The sequence below is a fragment of the Macaca fascicularis genome, chromosome 11 (assembly GCF_037993035.2).
Source record: "Macaca fascicularis isolate 582-1 chromosome 11, T2T-MFA8v1.1".
NCBI classification, from domain to species: Eukaryota; Metazoa; Chordata; class Mammalia; order Primates; family Cercopithecidae; genus Macaca; species Macaca fascicularis.
Genome location: NC_088385.1, coordinates 86,614,893 through 86,635,633, shown reverse-complemented (window position 1 = coordinate 86,635,633; position 20,741 = coordinate 86,614,893). Strand labels below are relative to the sequence as shown.

Below are 20,741 nucleotides of genomic sequence, written 5' to 3'. Positions count from 1 at the left end.
AGAGATGGGGCTTCACCGTGTTGCCCAGGCTGGTCTTGAACTCCTGAGCTCAGGCAATCCACCCACCTTGGCCTCCCAAAGTGCTAGGATTACAGGCGTGAGCCACTGCACCCAGCCAGAAACAGGGTTTTGAGTAAAATATCCTCAGCCAGCCTGAGTGGTTAGTGGATCTGAACTTTTTCAGTAAAGTTGGAGGGATTTAAAAAATCCACCTTAGCCCTGTATGGAACTTTTTAATTGTCTAGTCTATTTCATTTTTTATTCAAGCTCTTTCCTTTTCAGGTAAAACTTAATTTATTTATTTCTTTGTTTTGTCTTATTTAATGTCTGAAAAACTACTTTGTTATTATTTTAAACTCTGCATCTTAGTAATATTATTTTAATAGTTTTCTTATTTTCCTTTGCATAACTTTGTACAAAGCTCCATAGTGAAAAACGAGACAAGAAATCTCCGTTAATTGAATCAACAGCAAATATGGACAATAATCAGTCACAGAAGACCTTTAAAAAGTGAGTAAAATGTTCAAGTACGTTTGTTACTTTTGTGAATGAGATGGCATAATGGCCACAGGCATGTTTATTGTGGATCTGGGAAGAATGAATGTATTTTAACCTTTTTTGTTTCTAATCATTTGAACACTGTTTTCCTTTAACAGCAAAGAGACATTGATTATTGAACCAGAGAAAAATGCATCCCGTATTGAATCTCTGGAACAAGAAAAGGTTGATGAAGAAGAAGAAGGAAAGAAAGATGAGTCTAGCTGCTCTAGTGAAGAAGATGAGGAAGATGACTCAGAATCAGAAGCTGAAACAGGTAAAATTAAAAGATAAATGCATTTTCGTTGAATTTTGTGGCAGTGTAAAATAAGACAAGATCAGACTTAATTTTTAAATTTTTCAGACTGATTTGCTACTTGCTTAGATACCTGGCAAGCTACTAAATTATCTTTCAGTGAATGCTAGGAACCTACATATAGTTGTGAATTTATTATTCTTTAATTATCTGGAGGCTGTTGTTCACCTCTGTGTTTTGCCGACCTATATTTAAAGAAGTTGGAGAGGCTTCTAAGAGTCCCTTAGGCACAGATAGGTTGTGAATGTGGGTTCTCAGCAATTCAAAAATGCTCTTGTTACTTCTGAGGTCCAAACGTCCAGGATGCCAGTCCCAACAGCATCCCAAATTTTCCCTAAGAAATAGTAAAGTAGGAATGGAGTAAAAACTCTTTGCTGTGAGGATGTGGGGGAATTTGCTTTGTTTTGAGAAATTTTAAAGATACAGAAAAGTATAATATAATAAACATTCATATTCCAACAACCTAGACTTAAGACTTTAACTACTGTGACATTTAATCATATTTACTTCAATTTTTTAAATAAAGTTAAAACATTATAGATGTCTTTTTTAGTCACCCACCGTAGTCTGCTTCCCTTTCCTTCCTTCCCAAAGGCAATCACTATCATGAGTTTTGTTCTGTAATCTTCTAGTTCATTTTTATACTCTTACATATGTGCATTCATATGTAATATATAACAATTGTAATATTGTTTTGTGTTTTTTTCATATGGTAGGAATTGTTATACTTCTTGGGTTTTTTCACCAAAAGTTACATTTTTTTATATTTGTTCATAAATCTATTTCTATAGCTTTATCTGCATTTTTTTTTTTTAGCTATTGTATAGTATTCTATTAAATATATCTGTTTCCATTATGATGAACATTTACCTTATTCTCAAACTCCTGGGTTCAAGTGATCCTCCTTCCTCAGCTTCTCCAGTAGCTGGGACCACAGGCACATGTTACCACACACACCTAATTTTATTTTTATTTTTTGTAGGGTTAACTATTTTGCTGAGGCTAGTCTTGAACTCCTGTCCTCAAGCAGTTCTCCCACCTTAGCCTCCCAAAGTGCTGGGATTACAGGCATAAGCCACGGCGCTCAACCTATAGCCTAAAGTTATTTTTATGCAGTTAATCTCCTCCCTGGGAGACATTACTTAGCTCTCAGTCTGTAGTCAAGTATATCATTACAAATTAAACTATGTACACAAGAGAGCCAAGACTTGCACCCAGACCTCCTAACTTATATTTTAAGCCTTTTACTACTGATGTAGTGTAATTCAAAAAATAGAAGTCCAGGCATCTCTTTCAAAGATTTCTAGGTTTTTGTTCACTAAATTTTTTCTTCATTAGCCCTTGTTTGTATACAAGTCACTGTTCAATATTAGACACTAAGGGACTATTTAAAACAAGAGACCTTAGGCCAGTTTTACCAGTAACCAGCAAATCTTCTGCTATCTTTTGGTTGAATATCCTTGTTTATAAAATGAGAAAAATCAGGCTATAAGACCTGGATGGTTCTTAAAACTCTAGTATTCTATTAAATATAACTAATTACCATCAAATTGCATTGTATTTGTTCTCGGTTTAGAATTGAAATGTACTAGTTGCTCTCTACTCAGTTTCTCACTGAGCTAACTTTAAATGTTCCTCTGAAGCATTGTACTATGATAATTTTGTTCTTCCTGTTGCTAGTGGTCAGTGGTGCCAGGAAAATTTGACTCTGTCTCAAGAATTAATCCACGTAAACGCTGTGTGGTTCCTTTCCTCTCGCTCTTTTAATATCAACTAGGCTTTATCATGCTTTATTTGGAAAGCTTGAGAAAGCAGCCATTTCCCTGTAGAGCTACAGCTTAATTTGACAATTTGTAAACCATTTCTTTTTTTTTACTTTTTGTAAGGTTATTTCCTTGGGAAACTATTTGACATAAAATAACTATTTTGCTGAATTTTGTAAAATAAATTATTTACCCAAACAGTTTTTCATCAGTGTTCTTTCTCTTCTCATAAAACAGATAAAAATGAGAGTGCAACCTAAGTTTTAGTTATACCTTTCAAACAATTTACAAATGTTGTGAAAGGTAGTTGAGAAAATGAGAAAGAGAAGTACATTTTTTGCTTTTAGGGTTCTTTCTTCTAGGACTTTGTCATTCTTTGTTGAAATCAAATAGATAGAAAGACTACAACGATATTAATAACGTTTACAAAATAAGTTGGATGGTGGGGCTGGGTGCTGTAGCTCATGCTAGTAATCTCAGCAGTTTGGGAGTCCAGGTCTGGAGGATTGCTTAAGCTCACGAGTTCAAGACCAGCCTGGGCAACATGGGGAAGCCCTGTCTCTACAAAAAATACAAAAATTAGTAGGTGTGGTAGCGCATACCTGTAGTCCCAGCTACTCAAGAGACTGTGGTGGGAAGATCGTTTGAGCCTGAGTAACAGGCTTCAGTGAGCCGAGATCACACCACTGCACCCCAACCTGGGCAATAGAGCAAGACCCTGTCTCAAAGTAAATAAATAACTTGGATGGTGGTACATGGGTTTTATCTTATTTATTATTTATATCTCCTACTAGACTGTAAGTGAAGGTATTTTGTCTTTTCATTGGCTGATACATCCCTAGTACCTAGGACACTACTTGAAGAATGGGGACACTTATTATTTGTTGATTGATTCTCTACATAGTTAGGTGGATTATTTTCCAAGATGATACTGTGCCCATTTAACTTTAGACTTTTTAGGAGTGGGAAGACATGTTCTTTGGGACATTTAACCATAGTGTTTGACAGGAATGTAAGGTAATTATTGACAAAAGCACTTTTAGATTTCCTTGTTTAAAGAGGAACCATCAGTTTTAGGTCAGTAATAGTAGTTGTTTATCCATTAGAAAATTGCATAGTTATTGTTAAGTTTTTAATTGCATTCATGCATTCAAATTTTTAAATCTTAATTAAATTTGTTTTTATTTTCTTCATTTTAAAAGCATAGAAGTCAGATTCTATTTGTGCTTTTTATTGTCAGAAGCTTTGTTGTATATCTTTCATATTATCTTAACTATTTATTTCAGCATATATATTGAGACAATGCTAGAAGCTCCCTGAAAAACTGACTTGCAAAAAGGAATCACAGTGGGGAAAGACTTTTAGTTAACAAAACCTTAAACAAAAATGGAATATAAAATGATTTTTTCCCAACCATTGAGACCAAATTTCTATGGAATCTTGACTCTTAATTGTTTGTCTTTAATAGATAAGACAAAACCCCTGGCTTCTGTAACTAATGCCAACACTTCTACTACACAAGCAGCTCCTGTAGCTGTTACAACACCTACTGTGTCATCAGGTCAAGCAACACCTACATCACCTATTAAAAAGGTAAGCCAAAATTGTATTTGCTGAAAATACATGTATTCTATTTATGTACCACTTGGACTAACTCATTAAAGTAATTCTGAATTTTTATAGTTTCTTCCAAAAATATGTAAGATTTCAGAGTGTAAATATGTATTTATGTTTCTAAGTTGAATGAGATTTCTTCTGAATGATTTTTTTATCATTTTTGCAATTGATATTACTGTTGATATTATAGTTGGTAGTTAACAAATATTACATACAGTTGATAGTTAATAAATGGCAGAAAGTTAAAAATTTTTGTAATATTAAAATCAGTGATTGTATTAGTTTTTTTTTTTTCTATTGAACTTTTATTTTGAGAAGCTCAGGTTTTATATCCTTTATCTCTGTTAAGTAGAGGTGTGCATGTTGATAATTTCACACATGGGTAAGTAAGTTACAAAAACTATTACCACAAGTCAATGAGAGAACGAGAATCTAAATTTTTTAAACTCATAGTACAAAGCACTAGGCAGGCAACTGGTATGCCAGTGGGAGCATGATCCCTGAGGTCGGATAAACCAGAGATGAGCTCCTGACTCTACCTTATTAGTTGTTATGACCTTGAGCAAGTTACTTACTATCTTCCTTTTGTATAACAAAACAAAATGAAGAGAAATACAGTTAATATTGTAAGGATTGGTTGAGACAGCCTGGCCAGTAAACTCAGTGTGTTTTCAAAATGTTAGTTTCATTTATTTCTCTTCTCTCTTTCTGTTCTCTGTCTGTTCTCCATCTCTCTCGTCTCTTCTCTCCACCAAAGCAGTGTTTTCCAGTTAGTGTGTTGATCTTTTTAAGACTTTACCTTTTCCTGCTTCTCTGGAACCTATCCTTCTTTTAACCCAAATTAACGATTCAGAGTTTTTGTTTATGTTTGACCTACTAGTCTCTCTTCAAAGATTTCTCTTCACCAGTCCTTTTTTATCTTTAATGAGCATACTCATTTCCCTCTTTATCCACACACACCTTTTTTTTAACCAAACCCTTGAAAAATTGATTGCAGTCATCATAACACTTCATGCCTAAATATGTCAGTATGTATCTCCTAAATACAAGACTAATATTCTTCATTCTCAAAATAATCACACTTAGGAAATTTAACTTTGGTATAATATTATTTATGTTGTTAATAACTAATATACATACCCAGATTTTCCCAATTGTCCTTTGAGTCTTTCTGTTTGTTTTTTAAAATCAGGGGTCCACTTGGATTGTACATTGTGTTTAGTTGCCTTTGAACTTCTTATTTTGTTGCTCGTTTGACATTATTTGCATGAGTTTAAGGACTGATTGTTTTTTAAATCCTCACAGCATTTCTGTTGTGTTGTCAGTATTGGGATTTGGCTTTAGGTGGTCAAGGTCTTTTTGAAATCATAAACTACAGAATAAAAAAAAAAAATCCCTACTGTTAGTAATAATCCTTCTCTAAAATCCTTCCCAAGGAGGGCAGTAATGTAAATAATGAGTGGTAGAAATGTGTTGGTTTCATTGATATGTAGTTTGAATATCGAGAAACTGAATGAGTTATCTTACCTTATATATTCCAAAACTGAGTGCTTCTTGAATTCAGTTAGAACTCATGTTCATATGATCATAATTATGTATGCTTTAATAAGAAATTATCTAAAAGCAGTTTGCAAAATTTTGAAGACTGTTAATCATGCTGTAACTAGCGTCACTATAAACTGCTTTAATTAAAGTTTATTTTACTTCTAGAGCCCCCATATTCTTCTTCAGTGAATACTAAATTCATGCCTGCATCTTTTGATCTGTTTCGACTATAAGGTTATCAAAAGTTCCCAGAAGTTCCATCTCCCTGGAATGCCTAGGCAAGAAACTAGCTATCTTTCTTTCCTTTTTTTTTTTTTTTGAGACGGAGTCTTGCTCTGTCACCCAGGCTGGAGTGCAGTGGCACAATCTTGGCTCATTGCAACATCTGCCTCCCGGGTTCAAGTGATTCTCCTGCCTCAGCCTACTGAGTAGCAGGGATTACAGGTGCCTCCACCATGCCTGGCTAGTTAAATTTTTAGTAGAGATGGGTTTTAACCATGTTGGCCAGGCTAGTCTCGAACTCCTGACCTTGTGATCCACCCACCTCAGCCTCCCAAAGTGCTGGGATTATAGGCATGAGCCACTGCACCCAGCACTGGCTCTCTATCTTTTGGGTATTTGGCTAAGTAATCCCTTTCCTACTACAGTCAAATGATTACAGTAAACTTCCTGTGTTCAATTTTCTTGTTCTCACATATAGCCAACATTTATGGCAATTTAGTTCTCAGTTTATACCTAATGGCCTAACTGAAAAGAAATACTTTATAACCTCTGTTAGTATGGTGGGCCAGTAATCTCTTTGCTGTAAAAGTTCTTATTCAAAATCACTCTTGGTTCTGTAATTAATGTAATAACATCTGCTTCTAAATTTGCGTATTTAGAAACTATTTTATTCTCAGTTTCAAGCACAATAACTTACTTTGAAGATTATATTGCTTCTTTGTTCTTAAAGTTTTGTGACCAAATTTTATTCAAAACAATCATGTGTAAAAATTTTGATTTTTTTTTTTTTTTTTTTTTTGGAGACAGAATTTTGCTCTTGTCACCCAGGCTGGAGTGCAATCTTGGTTCACTGCAACCTGCACCTCCCAGATTCAAGCAATTCTTCTGCCTCAGCCTCCCGAGTAGCTGAATTACAGACACTTGCCACCACACCCAGCCAAGTTTTGTATTTTTAATAAGAGACGGGGTTTCATCATGTTGGCCAGGTTGGTCTCAAACTCCTGACCTCAAGTGATCCACCCGCCTTGGCCTCCCAAAGTGGTAGGATTACAGGTATGAGCCACCATGCCTGGCCTGAAATATTTTTTTTGATGAAGAGGGAGTCTTCTTATCAATATTGTATGACTTTTAAAACCTGTTATATTCAGTGATTCTTATACTCCTGTATCTACTTTAATTTAGCATATTAGTGTTTTTTAAAAATTTTTCAAGTTTGTCTGTAACTTTAGTGACCTAACATACAAATTTCCTTAAACAGATTGTTAATTTCTAATTGCATCTTAAAAGGTTTTGCAGTTATCTGTTTTTAGGTTCCCAGTCATGACTCCACTTCTGGTATTTAGACAAAGTTATATTAAGTTCTCCAGCTTCCTTCCCTGGTACATAAACTATGTGCGTGTGCACGTGTTCACAGCAAGATAGATCACAAAAATGGAAGCACACAAAACAGTTTTACATTTCACTTATTTTAATAACTTGGGGTAACTATGGTGAAAGATAGAGGTGTTTACTTTAAATGATCTTTCCTTAATTCCTTAACCCTTCAGCTGAAATTAAAGAACTGTTTCTGTAGCAATATCAAGCTGATGATTTGTGGAGATGTTATCTATAAAACCATCAGTTTGATTTTGTGCTTAAAATTGTTAACTAACAATAAGTCTGTATAAGCCTTTCTAGTCAAAATAAATATTGTTGGGATCTCTAAAGCAGATTATCTATTCTTCTATATGGGTGTACATTCCAATAAAATGTAAATGGTGTTTTCTTTACTTGATGTTAAAAATTCAGAATTTTTATGGAATTAAGTGTTCTAGTTAATTGAATTCAATGTAATAGCTAATAATTTAACAAAAGACTGCTATGTGCTGTGGGTACATAAAGTATTCCAATCAAAATGTACAGATGTAGCATGATTTAAAAGGAGAAGAAATTATATTTGACTTAAGATAATAGAATCAGGACATTTTAGATAAATCTTAAAGTAGGTAGTACTCCACCTGAGAGAAGAAGGGCTTGCATAACTTGTTGAAAGGGAGGGAAGAAAAACAATATGAACAAGTGGGGATAATGTGGAATAATTTGGCAGGAAAAATGAATTGTTCCATTTGATTAATTTATAGGGTGCATATATACAAAGTAAACAGGAAAAGTAGAGCCATGTTGCAGGATGTCTTCTCTTCTAGGATAACACTTTTATAATTTATTTGATAAGTAGTAGAGAGTCATGGAAGATGTTTGAACAATGCCTTGAGAGAATTATTCTTCATAGAATATTATTCTGACAGCAGTGTACAGATTTGAAGATGAGAGACTGATTGAGAAAAGGTTTATTAGAAGGTCATTGAAGTTGCCCACAATGATAAGAATATGAACTAGGGAAGTGGCTCTGGGCTTATAAAGGAGAGGAGATTTAGAGACTTGACCTCTAATTTATGGATGGAGGAAAATGACAGAGAAGGTCTAACATAATTGTGAAGTTTGAAACATAGGAGATCGAAGAGCTAACCTTAGTGCCATTAACAGAATTAGGGAACTGAAGAAGAGATGGTTTGGAAGTAAAGGTGTTTTATTTTAGTCATATTGAGTTTCAAGTTTTCAGTTACAGTTCTAGATCATCCACTCTACAGGTAAAATTAGGACTGGAAATTAGGAGACTGGACTGGAGAATAATACATTTGAGAATAAGCTGACTACAATTAATATTTAGCCTGAGGAAGTAAAGACCCTCCTCCAATCCCCCAGGAGAAGAAAGTAGAAACAGAATATGAGAGATCGAAGAGCAGACTCTGGAAGGGCTAGCACAAGGAAAGTTGTACACACACACACACACACACACACACACAGCCTGTATAAGGAGTGTTGTATACACATACACACACACACACACACAGTCAGTCAGTCAAGAAAAGAATGGTCAGAGTCAAAAGAAAAAGAAGGTCAAGATAGCATCCAGTTAAAAAAGCTAAAGAAGAGAGTTTCATGGAGGAGGAGGAATAGTTAAGTATTTCAGGAAGGGTTTATTTATATACCAAGTAAAATCAAAAGGTGCCTTTAGACATATAAAGCGGTACTTAAATCCAAATTCATGTTGGGCAGAGTGGAGGTATATCAATGATTACTGTGTAACAAATGCTGATTTCAAAATTGATAGATAGTACTGCCTCATTTTTCTCAACTCTAGAATAACAGTAATGGTAGTATTTCATTGGGTAATTATAAGGTTGAAACAGGATAACCCAAATGAAACACTTAGCTGAGGGTCACGCACTAGTAAATATTTGTTAAATGTTAGCTTCAGTTATAACAATAAATGTTATCTGATCTCTGGCTGTTTTATCATGGGGGGAAAAAGTTTGTTTCCAGGTTTTTTGTTTGTTTGTTTTTGTTTCTGTTTTTTGAGGAGGTGGGAGACCTACTGTGGGTGTTGGCAAACTGGCCGGTGGGCCAAACCTAGCCCACTACCTGTTTTTGTATAGCAAACTGGTTGGAGAAAAATATCAGAAAAATTTCACTGTCCCTAAAGTTTTATTGGGTACAGCCACACTCATTCCTTTGTGCATTAATATTATCTGTGATCCACAAAGCTTGGCATTTACAGTCTAGCCCTATAAACTCACCAGTCAATAAGTAGCTGTCTCAGTACCTATCATATTGCACAGAATATTAGAGTTCACAAACTTTCTTCGTCATTGGAGCCCCTAGTGTTTGGTAGGCTTTTTTCGCAGTGCCACTGGCAAAAGGAATTACCTGTTTTGTCTCATTAGGTAGTTCGATGCAAATGTGATCAAAATGGCAGGTTGTGCAGTGTCTATGAGATGTCACTGCTTCTCTCAAAACTATTCTACAGAGCCCCCGTGACTTTGTTGTGACACCCTGGAGCACTTCGGTGCACATTTTAGGAACTGAGGAATGCTTAGGCCCTGTTGATAGCAGTTCATTACTGGAAGTACCAGAGGTATATCTTTATAACAGTTTTGTCCATGAAGTGGCCCTCAAGCATCATCATGGGAGCTTTAACAAGCTCTATTAACCTGCTAATTATAGCAAATGTTGGCAATAGATATGAAAGAAAGGATTTTTTAAAAACTATTAATACCCTATGCTTGTGGCAACTAGTTAGTTAGTTGCTGTATTCACCAATCTGTATAGTTAACTGTGGTTGAGTATAGAAATTCTAGAAGTGAAGTTGATAAAGTGATCTAAAGATAACAGAGGTTGCATTTTTAGGGTTGTTGGAAAGCCCTAAAAATAACATAAATATTTGTACATAAAATTAGTTTTTACTATAGTTGAAATATTTAATGTTTGGTGGGGAAATCAGTAAATTTAAGGCTGTGATGTTAAACAGAGTATTATAATTAGAAAATATCAGTTACTAGTTTTTGTTGATTGTGTTGGACATAAAATTTTTTAACCAGAGTGTATACATGGATTAAAAACAAAATTCATGTGCAGTAGTTTGTTCACTCACATGCTATATTATCTATTCTATATGTCTTTAATTGCTTTAGAAGTTTATTAGATTTTTTCAGATTATCTCATGCTAAAGCTAGAACTTGTTCCCAGTAACTTTTAAAGATTGGATCATTACCCAATTATTGGGGTTTAATTTATTATAAAACTATTAAAATGAAGAAAATACTTTTTGCTCGTAACTTCCCTTTTCTGTTTTCATGCTTTCAATCTTTATCTCTTTACCTGTCTTATTTTAATTGGCTTTAGTATGATTTCATTGCTCCTATCATGCCTGTGGTGGAATCAGTAGATCCTGCATCATGGAGGCAGGGCTTGCGCAAAACTGGCATTGTTCTTGTGCCCAATAAGGGTGAAAAATCTATGGTGAGGCATTTCTATGTGCAAGAATTTATATTAGGTTACAACATAACAAGTTTAATATAAATTGGTTCCAAAGATGCATGGTTTTAAGTCCTTACGGTGTGCTCATTTCTGTTTTCTGTATTTGCATCATAATTTTTCTGTGTGATATAAAGTGTGTAGTGTGTTTTCTTAAGTCTAACCCCTGGAAAGGTAGTCTATTTCTTTAAAATTTTTAGATATTTACATTTTTTACTAAGACATTAACCTATTTAGTGAAAGTGTTTTATCCTGAAACTGTAAACCATAATTTTAAATATATTATCTGTAAACTTATTGTTTCCAATTTAAGGACTGATCAGCTTTAAAAATTCTTTTTTCTTTTCCTTAAAAAATAAAATAAACACAGTTTCCAACCACAGCTACAAAAATTTCTCCCAAAGAAGAAGAGAGAAAAGATGAGTCTCCTGCAACTTGGAGGTTAGGACTTAGAAAGACGGGCAGCTATGGTGCACTTGCTGAAATCACAGCATCTAAAGAGGGTCAGAAAGAAAAAGATACTGCAGGTGTTACACGTTCAGCTTCAAGTCCCAGACTTTCCTCCTCTTTGGATAATAAAGAAAAGGTAATCTATTTCACAGTCTGGTTTATGTGAAAACTCATGATTTCTTTTCCAGGAACATTAAATCTGGTAGATTGTCTGCTAGTTATCTTTAGATCTAGGTATCAAGTTAATTAACCTTAATGAATTACATAAGACAAATGTAATTTATACAGAATTATAAGTACTGGAAAGATCAGATGTATTTGCCTAAAACATAAATTATGGGACTATACTCAGTTAAAGGAATCTATTATCTTACTTGAGAATTTATAATAGAACTGTGTTAAGGAGCAGGCTTATTTTGTTTATTATGATTCAAGAAGCTTTCTGAAATTTAAAAAACATAGGAATACATTTATTCTAGAATGTTAGTATACTCATAAGTTACATTCAGTATCTGAAAAAAAAACCCCAGATTTTTCATCTACCATATTACAAGCAACTTTGTCTTAATGAGTAAATTTAATAACTCTATTTTGAGAGGCGGTATTAATATTGCATTATTTAGGGTGTACCACAGTTTATTCAATACTAGTATTTATTTCTACAGCATAGTCAGCGCTTGGACTATTTTTTGCCCATACAGTTTTCTTTCTCTACTTAGAAGTGTTTCCTTGTATCAGAAATTCAGATGAAATTGCTCCTTGAGTAATTCTAATATTTTTGCTTTTTATCAATTTGTTGTGCAATTGGTTTCCAGGTATTTTATGCCAGCTTACTAGGAATGTATCAGAGTGTCATTGTCACTACACACTCTTAGCCATATTTGGATAAATATAATGTAAATAGTATTTGTTTTGACTATTTTGATGTATTTGAGAGCACTGATTATCAAGGTTCTGAATAGCTTGTATAATATAAATGCTTGAGGCCTCTCAGTGAACCATATTTGAAACTTTATTTCTGTGGAAGAATTTCAGCTTATGACACAGTATTACTTTAATCTGCTATAGAAGTTTTAGAAAAAGTCATTAAAATGTGGAGGAATTTTTTTCCTTTCTTAGTTAAAATGTTATCTGATTCTAGACTGAAAGAGAAAGAAAACTACTTTGAACAGACTAATTATTGATTGACATTAATTTTAGAGTTTAGGAATTGTTGAAATACTGTAAACTATGATAGGTATGTAATTATACATTATTGAATAACCTTTTCTTAATACTTTTAGCATTGTCTATAGTCAGTACACAAATTAATTTTTACTTGTTTCTCTGTTGTGTAGGAGAAAGATAGTAAAGGAACTAGGCTTGCATATGTTGCACCTACAATACCAAGACGACTAGCCAGTACATCTGACATTGAAGAGAAAGAAAACAGGTGAGTTCATTTTTATTTGCTTTATGCATTCACTATAAAATCTTTATTATCTAGCATGAGAGTTAATACATGAGCATTGTAATTATGTGTGGATATGTATTGTGGGAAGAGATGGAGGGTATTCCTGAAGGAGAAAATACCAACTACATAGTCCTGAGGAGGTGCAGACTTAGTATGTTCATGAAATAGCAAAGAAGTTGTGGCTGGAACAGAGTGAGGGGAAAGTGGGAGGAGATAGGTCGCAAACTAAGTTCTCTAAATATTTGGAACATTTAGGAAAGGGGAAAGAAGAAGGGAAGGAAAGCCCTGACTTAATCATTTTAGTTTGTTTTAAATATTTTTATTTAAATATTTTAGTTTGTTTCTTCCTATTTTTCAGCTTATAGAATTTGAATTTTTTTTTTTTTTTTTTGGGGGGACAGAGTCTCACTCTCACTCATGCTGGAGTGCAGTGGCGCAATCTCGGTTCACTGCAACCTCCACCTCTCGGATTCAAGCAGTTCTCTGCCTCAGTCTCTCGAGTAGCTGGGGTTACAGGCACCTGCCACAACGACCAGCTAATTTTTGTATTTTTCGTAGAGACGGGGTTTCACCATCTTGGCCAGGCTGGTCTTGAACTCCTGACCTCGTGATCCACCCGCCTCGGCCTCTCAAAGTGCTGGGTTACAGGCGTGAGCCACCGTGACTGGCCAAGAACTTTTTAATATACTTGTAATCATGTTATCATATCCAGCTTTTGATTTTTTTCCCCTAAGATCTCATAAGCAGTCTTGTATGTTAATATATATTTTTAATAAGCATTGTTTTTTATTGGCACGTAGTATACTATAAAGTAGATCTTCTGCGGTTAAAGTAAGCATCTCCCCTACTTTATATTTTGTGATCAAAAAGTATATTTCTGTAAATATCTGAATTTTCCCCCTATACTTAGGGGAAAAATTATACCTTAGGGTATAATCTTAGTACTGAAATTATTTTATCTTCTTGATAAATATTCCCAAGTGTCCTCCCAAAGGTTTTTGCTAGTTTCAGCTTATATTAATATTTACTGGTGTACAGCCTTTTTAATCCCATTTTAAAATTATCTACCAGAATCTGAAGGGTGTTCTTTTAACAGAGATTCTTCAAGTTTGCGAACAAGTAGTTCATATACAAGGAGAAAATGGGAAGATGATCTTAAAAAAAATAGCTCAATTAATGAAGGATCAACTTATCATAAAAGGTAATAATATTATTCTTAAGTGGTTTTTATGTATTCATTTATAAAAATATGAGGCAATTTGTTTGGAGCCCTCAGTTTAACATCATTTTAAACAAATACGTGTTTTTATTAAATATTATGAGTTTTTGTTGTTTAAAACTTACTCTAAACACAGGATATATATTTAAAGATGGGTGATAATTTGTTCTTATGCCTTTCTAGTATATAATTAAGCTTCAAATATTATGAAATGTTTTTTAGATTGTTACATATTTAAAAGGAACTCCTTTAGAAGGAACTCCTTGACTAGAACAATTTAAACAGGCCAGTGTCTTAATTGATCTGGTTGTCATTGTTGATCTGGAAAGATTTGCCTTGCCCTAGAACTCAGAGCTATAGAAATGCTTTCAATTGGAATGTTGGTAGTATCATGTTGAAGAGGAAAAAAAGCCCTATAAACAATTTCTTTACTAAAAGCAACCAAAAAGAAGAGTAAGATGTGAACAAGTTTCATGTAGGCATTGGTTACTTCCGAGGTATCTGACCCATTGCTGAAATAATTTTCTTCAAAAAATGTCAACGTCTTGTTTTCCGTGGGTAGTACAAAACCAAAGTGTGTTTTTCAGGCTCAGCCTGGCATGACCATATGGTGTGGAATAGTTTCAAAAATGTGAAATAGCAGATCATTGTCTTGCTGAGAAAGTTGGGAGGAGGCACTAAAATGATACACTACCAAATTAGTGAATTTGTCTAAACTCTAGCAAGTCGTAGATGCAACTCTTGGTGCTGGAGCTGGTGGTGTATTTAGGAACACAGTTTTTAATTTTTTTCTAGCCTTGTAATTTGTATAATGTATAGACATTAACTCTAGAATACACATACAAACACATCCTATATAGATATGACTCTTTTGTTTAGTTGCTCCTTTGGTAGAAGACAAGATGATTTGATTAGTTCTAGTGTTCCAAGCACCACATCAACACCAACAGTTACCTCTGCAGCTGGGCTTCAGAAAAGCCTGCTTTCCAGCACAAGCACTACTACAAAGATTACAACGGGTTCTTCCTCAGCAGGCACACAAAGCAGGTAAGTCACAGATACATTTTGTGCTCAGGTCTACTGTGTGCTTATGTATGTGCATGCGTTTTTGTTTAGAAGATTGTGGGGCTCTGGATTTTCTCATTTATCTTGTTAAATTTATTCGCAAACAAAAATTGGTTCAACATGAGGCAATTATGCATGTCTGGGGGAAAATTTAAGTTCCTGAACAATGAACTTTCCTTGAATTAGACTGCTTAAAATGTAAATTTCTCTCTTTGACAACTCTGGGAGAGCTTTTTGGTTCATAATTTAAGGATGTCTCACCTTATGTTTTAAAAAAATCCATCCCTATAGTCATGTGTTTTCAGCTGCTAGAAAGTGCTTTCGTTGTTTAGCTGTTTTCCTTTTCTCTTTTTTGTGTTGCTGCTTATGATGCTATAGTACCTCAAATCGTTTGTGGGCTGAGGATAGTACTGAAAAAGAAAAGGACAGTGTTCCTACGGCAGTGACCATTCCTGTTGCTCCAACTGTTGTAAATGCTGCAGCTTCTACCACAACCCTGACTACAACTACTGCTGGCACTGTCTCCTCCACAACAGAGGTCAGGGAGAGACGCAGGTGTGTAAAGGTCATAACAGTACTGCTGATATATCTTGCCCAGTGATCAAAGTTGTTTTTTTGTTTTGAAAAAGATCTTGTGAGGTTGACGACCATCTCTCCAGTAGAGTAATAAATGAAATACCCTGTCAGCTCAGAACTAAATACAGCTAGCAATTATTTGTATTTAGGCTTTGTGATCCATCTCTGACAGAAGTAATATTTTTTTGTTTAAAGTCAGTGAACAAGACAGTTGTTTTCTTACCTAAACATTTTAGTTTCTAAGGTGGTTTTATTTCAAAAAAATTTTTTGATGAACTGAACACACAACACACGGAAAATTAAATGCAACATGACAAAAACAGGTTTTATCATTCTTTTCATTGTTTCCTCCATTAAGAAATTTGAAGAATGTTGAACTGTTTAGTTCCTGTTGATTTTGAGAATTTTATATGAAGATTCTCTTGGTAAGGAAAGACTTCTGTGCATAAATGTAAGCCAGATAATTTTAAGTGTGTTGAATACATTCATTTAGTTTTGTCTCTGATACATAGAAAGCACTTATTATTTAGATTTTTTTCAAAGTGTTTGAATTTATTTTGTGTGCTTAAATATTTTTAAAACATTGCTCACTTCTTTCTGTTGCCGCCTATTGGCATGGAATCATAGATGTACAAAGGAGCTTACTAACTATCTTTTGGGATTTCCTTGCTTTACCGAAGGAAACAGACCCAGAGATAATATGTGACTATTTTACTTTTGTATGGTTTATTGGTGTGAGGGCTGAGGCTTGCCCCAAGATTGCAGAAAAAGTAGTTCAGTTCTTTCTGCTATATTATGCATAGTCCCTAGCTTTTTTTTCCTCTTGGAAAAAAAAAAAAAAGAAAACCTTAGGAAACCAAATGTCAGCCTTATTTTTATATTTTATTCTTGCAAAATTAAATTATGTAACTAATTTTTTTTTACTAAAATGCTGACCAGATTAACTTTGATTTATTTCTGTCACGTAGTAGTTACATACAGAGTTTTTTTTTCTCTGTTGCCAAGTGAAGTGCCTGGCCTGTAGTAGTAATGGCCTCACAGTAATATTTGTGTTTGAATATGTGAAAAGTAGTAAGTTAGTGTTAACTTTTTCTTCTATCATTGCATGTTTAGTTTTTGTCTATATTTAGGTTTTGTTTGTACTTCTATGATGAAATTTAGTGGTACTTTTATAATGCCACTGCAAATGGTGGTTTGTGATTTGAGTACCAGTATAGGTCACATATTATATTTTAATTATTCTTCCCTTTTTTCCTATAAACTTAAGTCAGTTTTAGGTTGTTGTAGTGCTCTCAGTAAGACCATAGAGCCAACAGAAATTAGTATCCATCATTTAAGTTTGAGGGGTTTACTTTTTTTGTTGGTGGGGTTGGGAGGGGTTGTTGAAAGGAAGAAGGATCAGAAGTTCTTGGTTTCTTAACTCCTTACTCTGCCTTGATTCTTAAGGTTAGAATTATCTTTGAGTCAGAATCTCTTCTGTTAAATGAGGTGTTTGCTTTATATTTTTAACTTCTAGAATCTTTTCTGTCTCTAGCATTCAGTGCTTTTGAAAATGTCTCCAGTGACAAAACCTAATAAATGTCTCCCCAGAATCATCAATTGTTTCAGAACAAATTATGATTCTTAACCCACAGATTGTTTATTCTGCTGAAGAGAATTGAGTTTTGACTTTTAGAATTAGTCCTAATTAGTTTTAATGGAAGACATTGAAGATTGAAAATTAAACACTTGGATATATTTTTAAACAACATACTCTAATTGCGTAAGAAAAAAATGTGTCTGGTGACATTTTTTGTGGTCTATATTATAGAGATTTTTTGTCTTACCTTGTTTCAGTGATGTTTGCAGTGATATCAGTGTTTGTGTTTTGTTCCATGTGAAATAATTGTTTGCAATCTTGAATACATTGTTGGCCTCTTCTGTTTGTCTTTTATTTAAATTTCATCAATGGTTCTGAAATGTATATGATTTAAAATTTGCCTTAAAAATGTATATATGATAATTTGAGAATATACTGTGGCTAAAACAACAACAAAAAAGTCAACACAGGTATACTATTTGGGTTGCTCAGAAAATGGTAAGCATCTAAGGAATAAAACTATATACCCTGTATAGTTCTAAGAAAGAGATGCAGTAGGTAAGGTCAGTGTGATATAGCAATGATAAAGGCAACAGTGGGGTTTGGTGGGTATATTCTACCATCTTTTAATGATCAGCTCTTTGCAATTAAAAGTACAGAAAATATATAAATTATTTTTCTTCTCTATGTCATATTCTTAGAGGTCTGCTCTAGATAGGTACCCCAAAGGAGGAGAAAGGAACTGAATATTAGATGGTAATTATCAAATAAAGGAAATGTGTTTATATTACAAATTGATAAGCTATATTTTTATGCTAATTTGGGATGAATGTCACATGGAAAATTAAAATTATCTGCAGGTGCAGATTTTTAAGTCTTTCAATTAGTAACTTTAATCCCCCTAACCTTCATATGTGAAACCAGATATGATAGATTTATTGACTTTTGTGGCAATTTGAAACTATTGAAGAGGAATCCAGGTTCATTGGGAGAGAGTGTAATGGTTGATAGTACTATTTGCCACGGTAATAAAAAAGAGCCAAGTATCAATGCAAATTTCTCTGTTATAAACTAAATATGAAACATTTGACTGTAATCAAATCTGACAGTAGTTCACGTTCATGTTTAGTTTTAGAGCAGCTCATGAAATACTAAAGTGATAACATGCACCCTATCTGTCTTGCTGTGAACTTTTTTTTTTTTCCCAAGACAGGATCTCGGTCACCCAGGCTGTGTGTGGTTGTGTGATGATAGTTTCTGCAGCCATGACCTCCTGGGTTCAAGGGATCCTCTCACCTCAGCCTCCTGAGTAGCTGGGACTACAGGTGTGCCATCACACCCAGCTAATTTTTTAAATTTTTGTAGAGATGGAGTCTCACTGTGTTGCCTAGGTTGGTCTCAAACTCCTGGCCTCAAGCAGTCTTCCCACCTTGACCTCCTAATGTGCTGGAATACAGGCATGAGCTACTATACACAGTCTGCTATAAACTTTGTTTAACCAGATTAACTATCACATTTAAGTTTAATCTCCTTTTTTCTTCTCTTCATTTGGTAGAAGTCTGAAAAGTAATAAATTGCATAGGGCCAGTAGGTACATACTTAAATTAAATGCATGAATGGAAAAAATAGCCATTGGACATTTTCCAGGCTGATGTTCTTAGGAGCACTTTTTTATATTTACTGGATATGCCACAAAATGGGTCGGGGTGGAGGATTCTCTATTTAAATGGTCTTGGGAAATACTGAGTTAAGCCAAGTTAATACAGGTTACATTTCTCATTATATCACAGACCTTTTAATATGTTATTGTGGTTTTCTTAGAGAAGGTTAGAATATGTAGCATTTCCCTAATTTATACAACCGTTTTTTGTAACAAGCCCAAGCCCCTCTTATATCCCAGAATTAATGTTCTTAAATTTTAATAACAAGATTATTATTCTCTTACTCCTTTTGAATTACTTGTCCCAGGAAACTCACTATAATAGTTATAAAAACATAGTATCGCATATCTAAATAAAATTAAAGTCAAAGTATAATAGTGATGGAATTTTCATCTTAATATAAGTTTATTGGATGTCCCATTCAAGTAAAACTCCATCTTGTGAATTTCTTGACTTAGCTACAAATGTAATGTAGAAACAGCAAGAAGAACCAGTTCTCGGAACTAATTTTAAGCAATAAGTAAGAGTTAATTGATGAAATTGAGGCAACTAAGATCTTGCGTGAGAAATTACCTGGTCATCTTAGGGTTAATTATCTAAGGAGGTGAATGCTAAGAATAATATCATATATTCTAGTTTTAGAGAAGCAGTTTCCAAAAATTTCAGGGTTGTAGAAAGAAATATGATTTCCTTATATATATAAAAGGAATGAGGGTTCTCAAAAGAGTTTTGGAAAAATGGTAGATGATTCTAAGGATGTTTGAAGATGTGCTATACTTGCTGAACTGAGAGCTTTAAAGGACACAGAGAAAAGGCATAAAACCCACAGTAAATTCAGAGGTTTATTATTATGATTGTATGAATAGTGTTAGGCTAAAAAAAATGAATTACACATTGAGAAGAATGCTAAAGCTAACAAAAGAAAGAATCTTTTTTTGAGACACAGTTTTTCTCTAGTTGCCCAGGCTGGAATGCAATGGCACAATCTCAGCTTACCACAACCTCCACCTCCCGGGTTCAAGCAGTTCTCCTGCCTCAGCCTCCTGAGTAGCTGGGATTACAGGCATGCACCACCAAGCCCGGCTAATTTTGTATTTTTAGTAGAGATGGGGTTTCTCCATGTTGGTCAGGCTGGTCTCGAACTCCTGACCTCAGGTGATCTGCCTGCCTCGGCCTCCCAAAGTACTGGAATTACAGGCATGAGCCACCGTGCCCGGCCAAGAAAGAGCCTTTTTTTAAAGTAGCATTTGAGCTGGCGCGGTGACTCACGCCTGTAATCCCAGCACTTTGGGAGGCCGAGGTGGGCGGATCACAAGGTCAGGAGATCGACACCATCCTGGCTAACAGGGTGAAACCCCTTCTCTACTGAAAATACAAAAAAAATTAGCTGGGCGTGGTGGCGGGCGCCTGTAGTCCCAGCTACTCGGGAGGCTGCGGCAGGAGAATGGCGTGAACCTGGAAGGCGGAGCTTGCAGTGAGCCGATATCATGCCCCAGCACTCCAGCCTGGGCCACAGAGTGAGACTCCCTCTCAAAAAAAAGGCAGCATTTGAATAAAGAAAACTCAGTAGATCATTGCCTGGGGTTTTAAGAGGGGAATACGTGGAATAAACTTCATAAATTTAAACAGCATAGAAGATAGAGATGCAGTTGACCCTTGAACATTGTAAGAGTTAGGAGTGCTGACTCCCTGTGCAGTCAAAAATTTGCATGTAACTTTTGAATCCCCCAAATCTAAATTAATAGCCTACCATTGACTGCAAGCCTTACCAATAGCATAAGCGGTTGATTAGCACATATATTGTATGTTACATATATATTCTATTCTTACTATAAAGTAAGCTAGAGAAAAGAATGTTATTAAGATACTCATAAGGAAGAAAAA

The 20,741-nt window shown here is 34.7% G+C and overlaps 1 protein-coding gene across 21 annotated transcripts in view; it reads left to right on the top strand.

The window, feature by feature from the left end:
- Nucleotides 1-20,741, top strand: part of PPP1R12A (protein phosphatase 1 regulatory subunit 12A) — a 161,906-nt gene that overhangs the window by 113,428 nt on the left and 27,737 nt on the right. For 4 of the 21 annotated variants that reach the window (XM_065524613.1, XM_065524611.2, XM_065524618.1 and 1 more), the window contains exons 7-15: nucleotides 422-510; nucleotides 657-814; nucleotides 4,085-4,209; nucleotides 10,723-10,839; nucleotides 11,225-11,440; nucleotides 12,642-12,736; nucleotides 13,854-13,958; nucleotides 14,856-15,023; nucleotides 15,420-15,596. In XM_065524613.1, the coding sequence (XP_065380685.1) occupies nucleotides 422-510; nucleotides 657-814; nucleotides 4,085-4,209; nucleotides 10,723-10,839; nucleotides 11,225-11,440; nucleotides 12,642-12,736; nucleotides 13,854-13,958; nucleotides 14,856-15,023; nucleotides 15,420-15,596 (1,250 nt within the window). The remainder of the gene's footprint in view (nucleotides 1-421; nucleotides 511-656; nucleotides 815-4,084; nucleotides 4,210-10,722; nucleotides 10,840-11,224; nucleotides 11,441-12,641; nucleotides 12,737-13,853; nucleotides 13,959-14,855; nucleotides 15,024-15,419; nucleotides 15,597-20,741) is intronic. The other 17 variants (XM_074007474.1, XM_074007473.1, XM_005571623.4 and 14 more) reach the window with 10 other exon arrangements.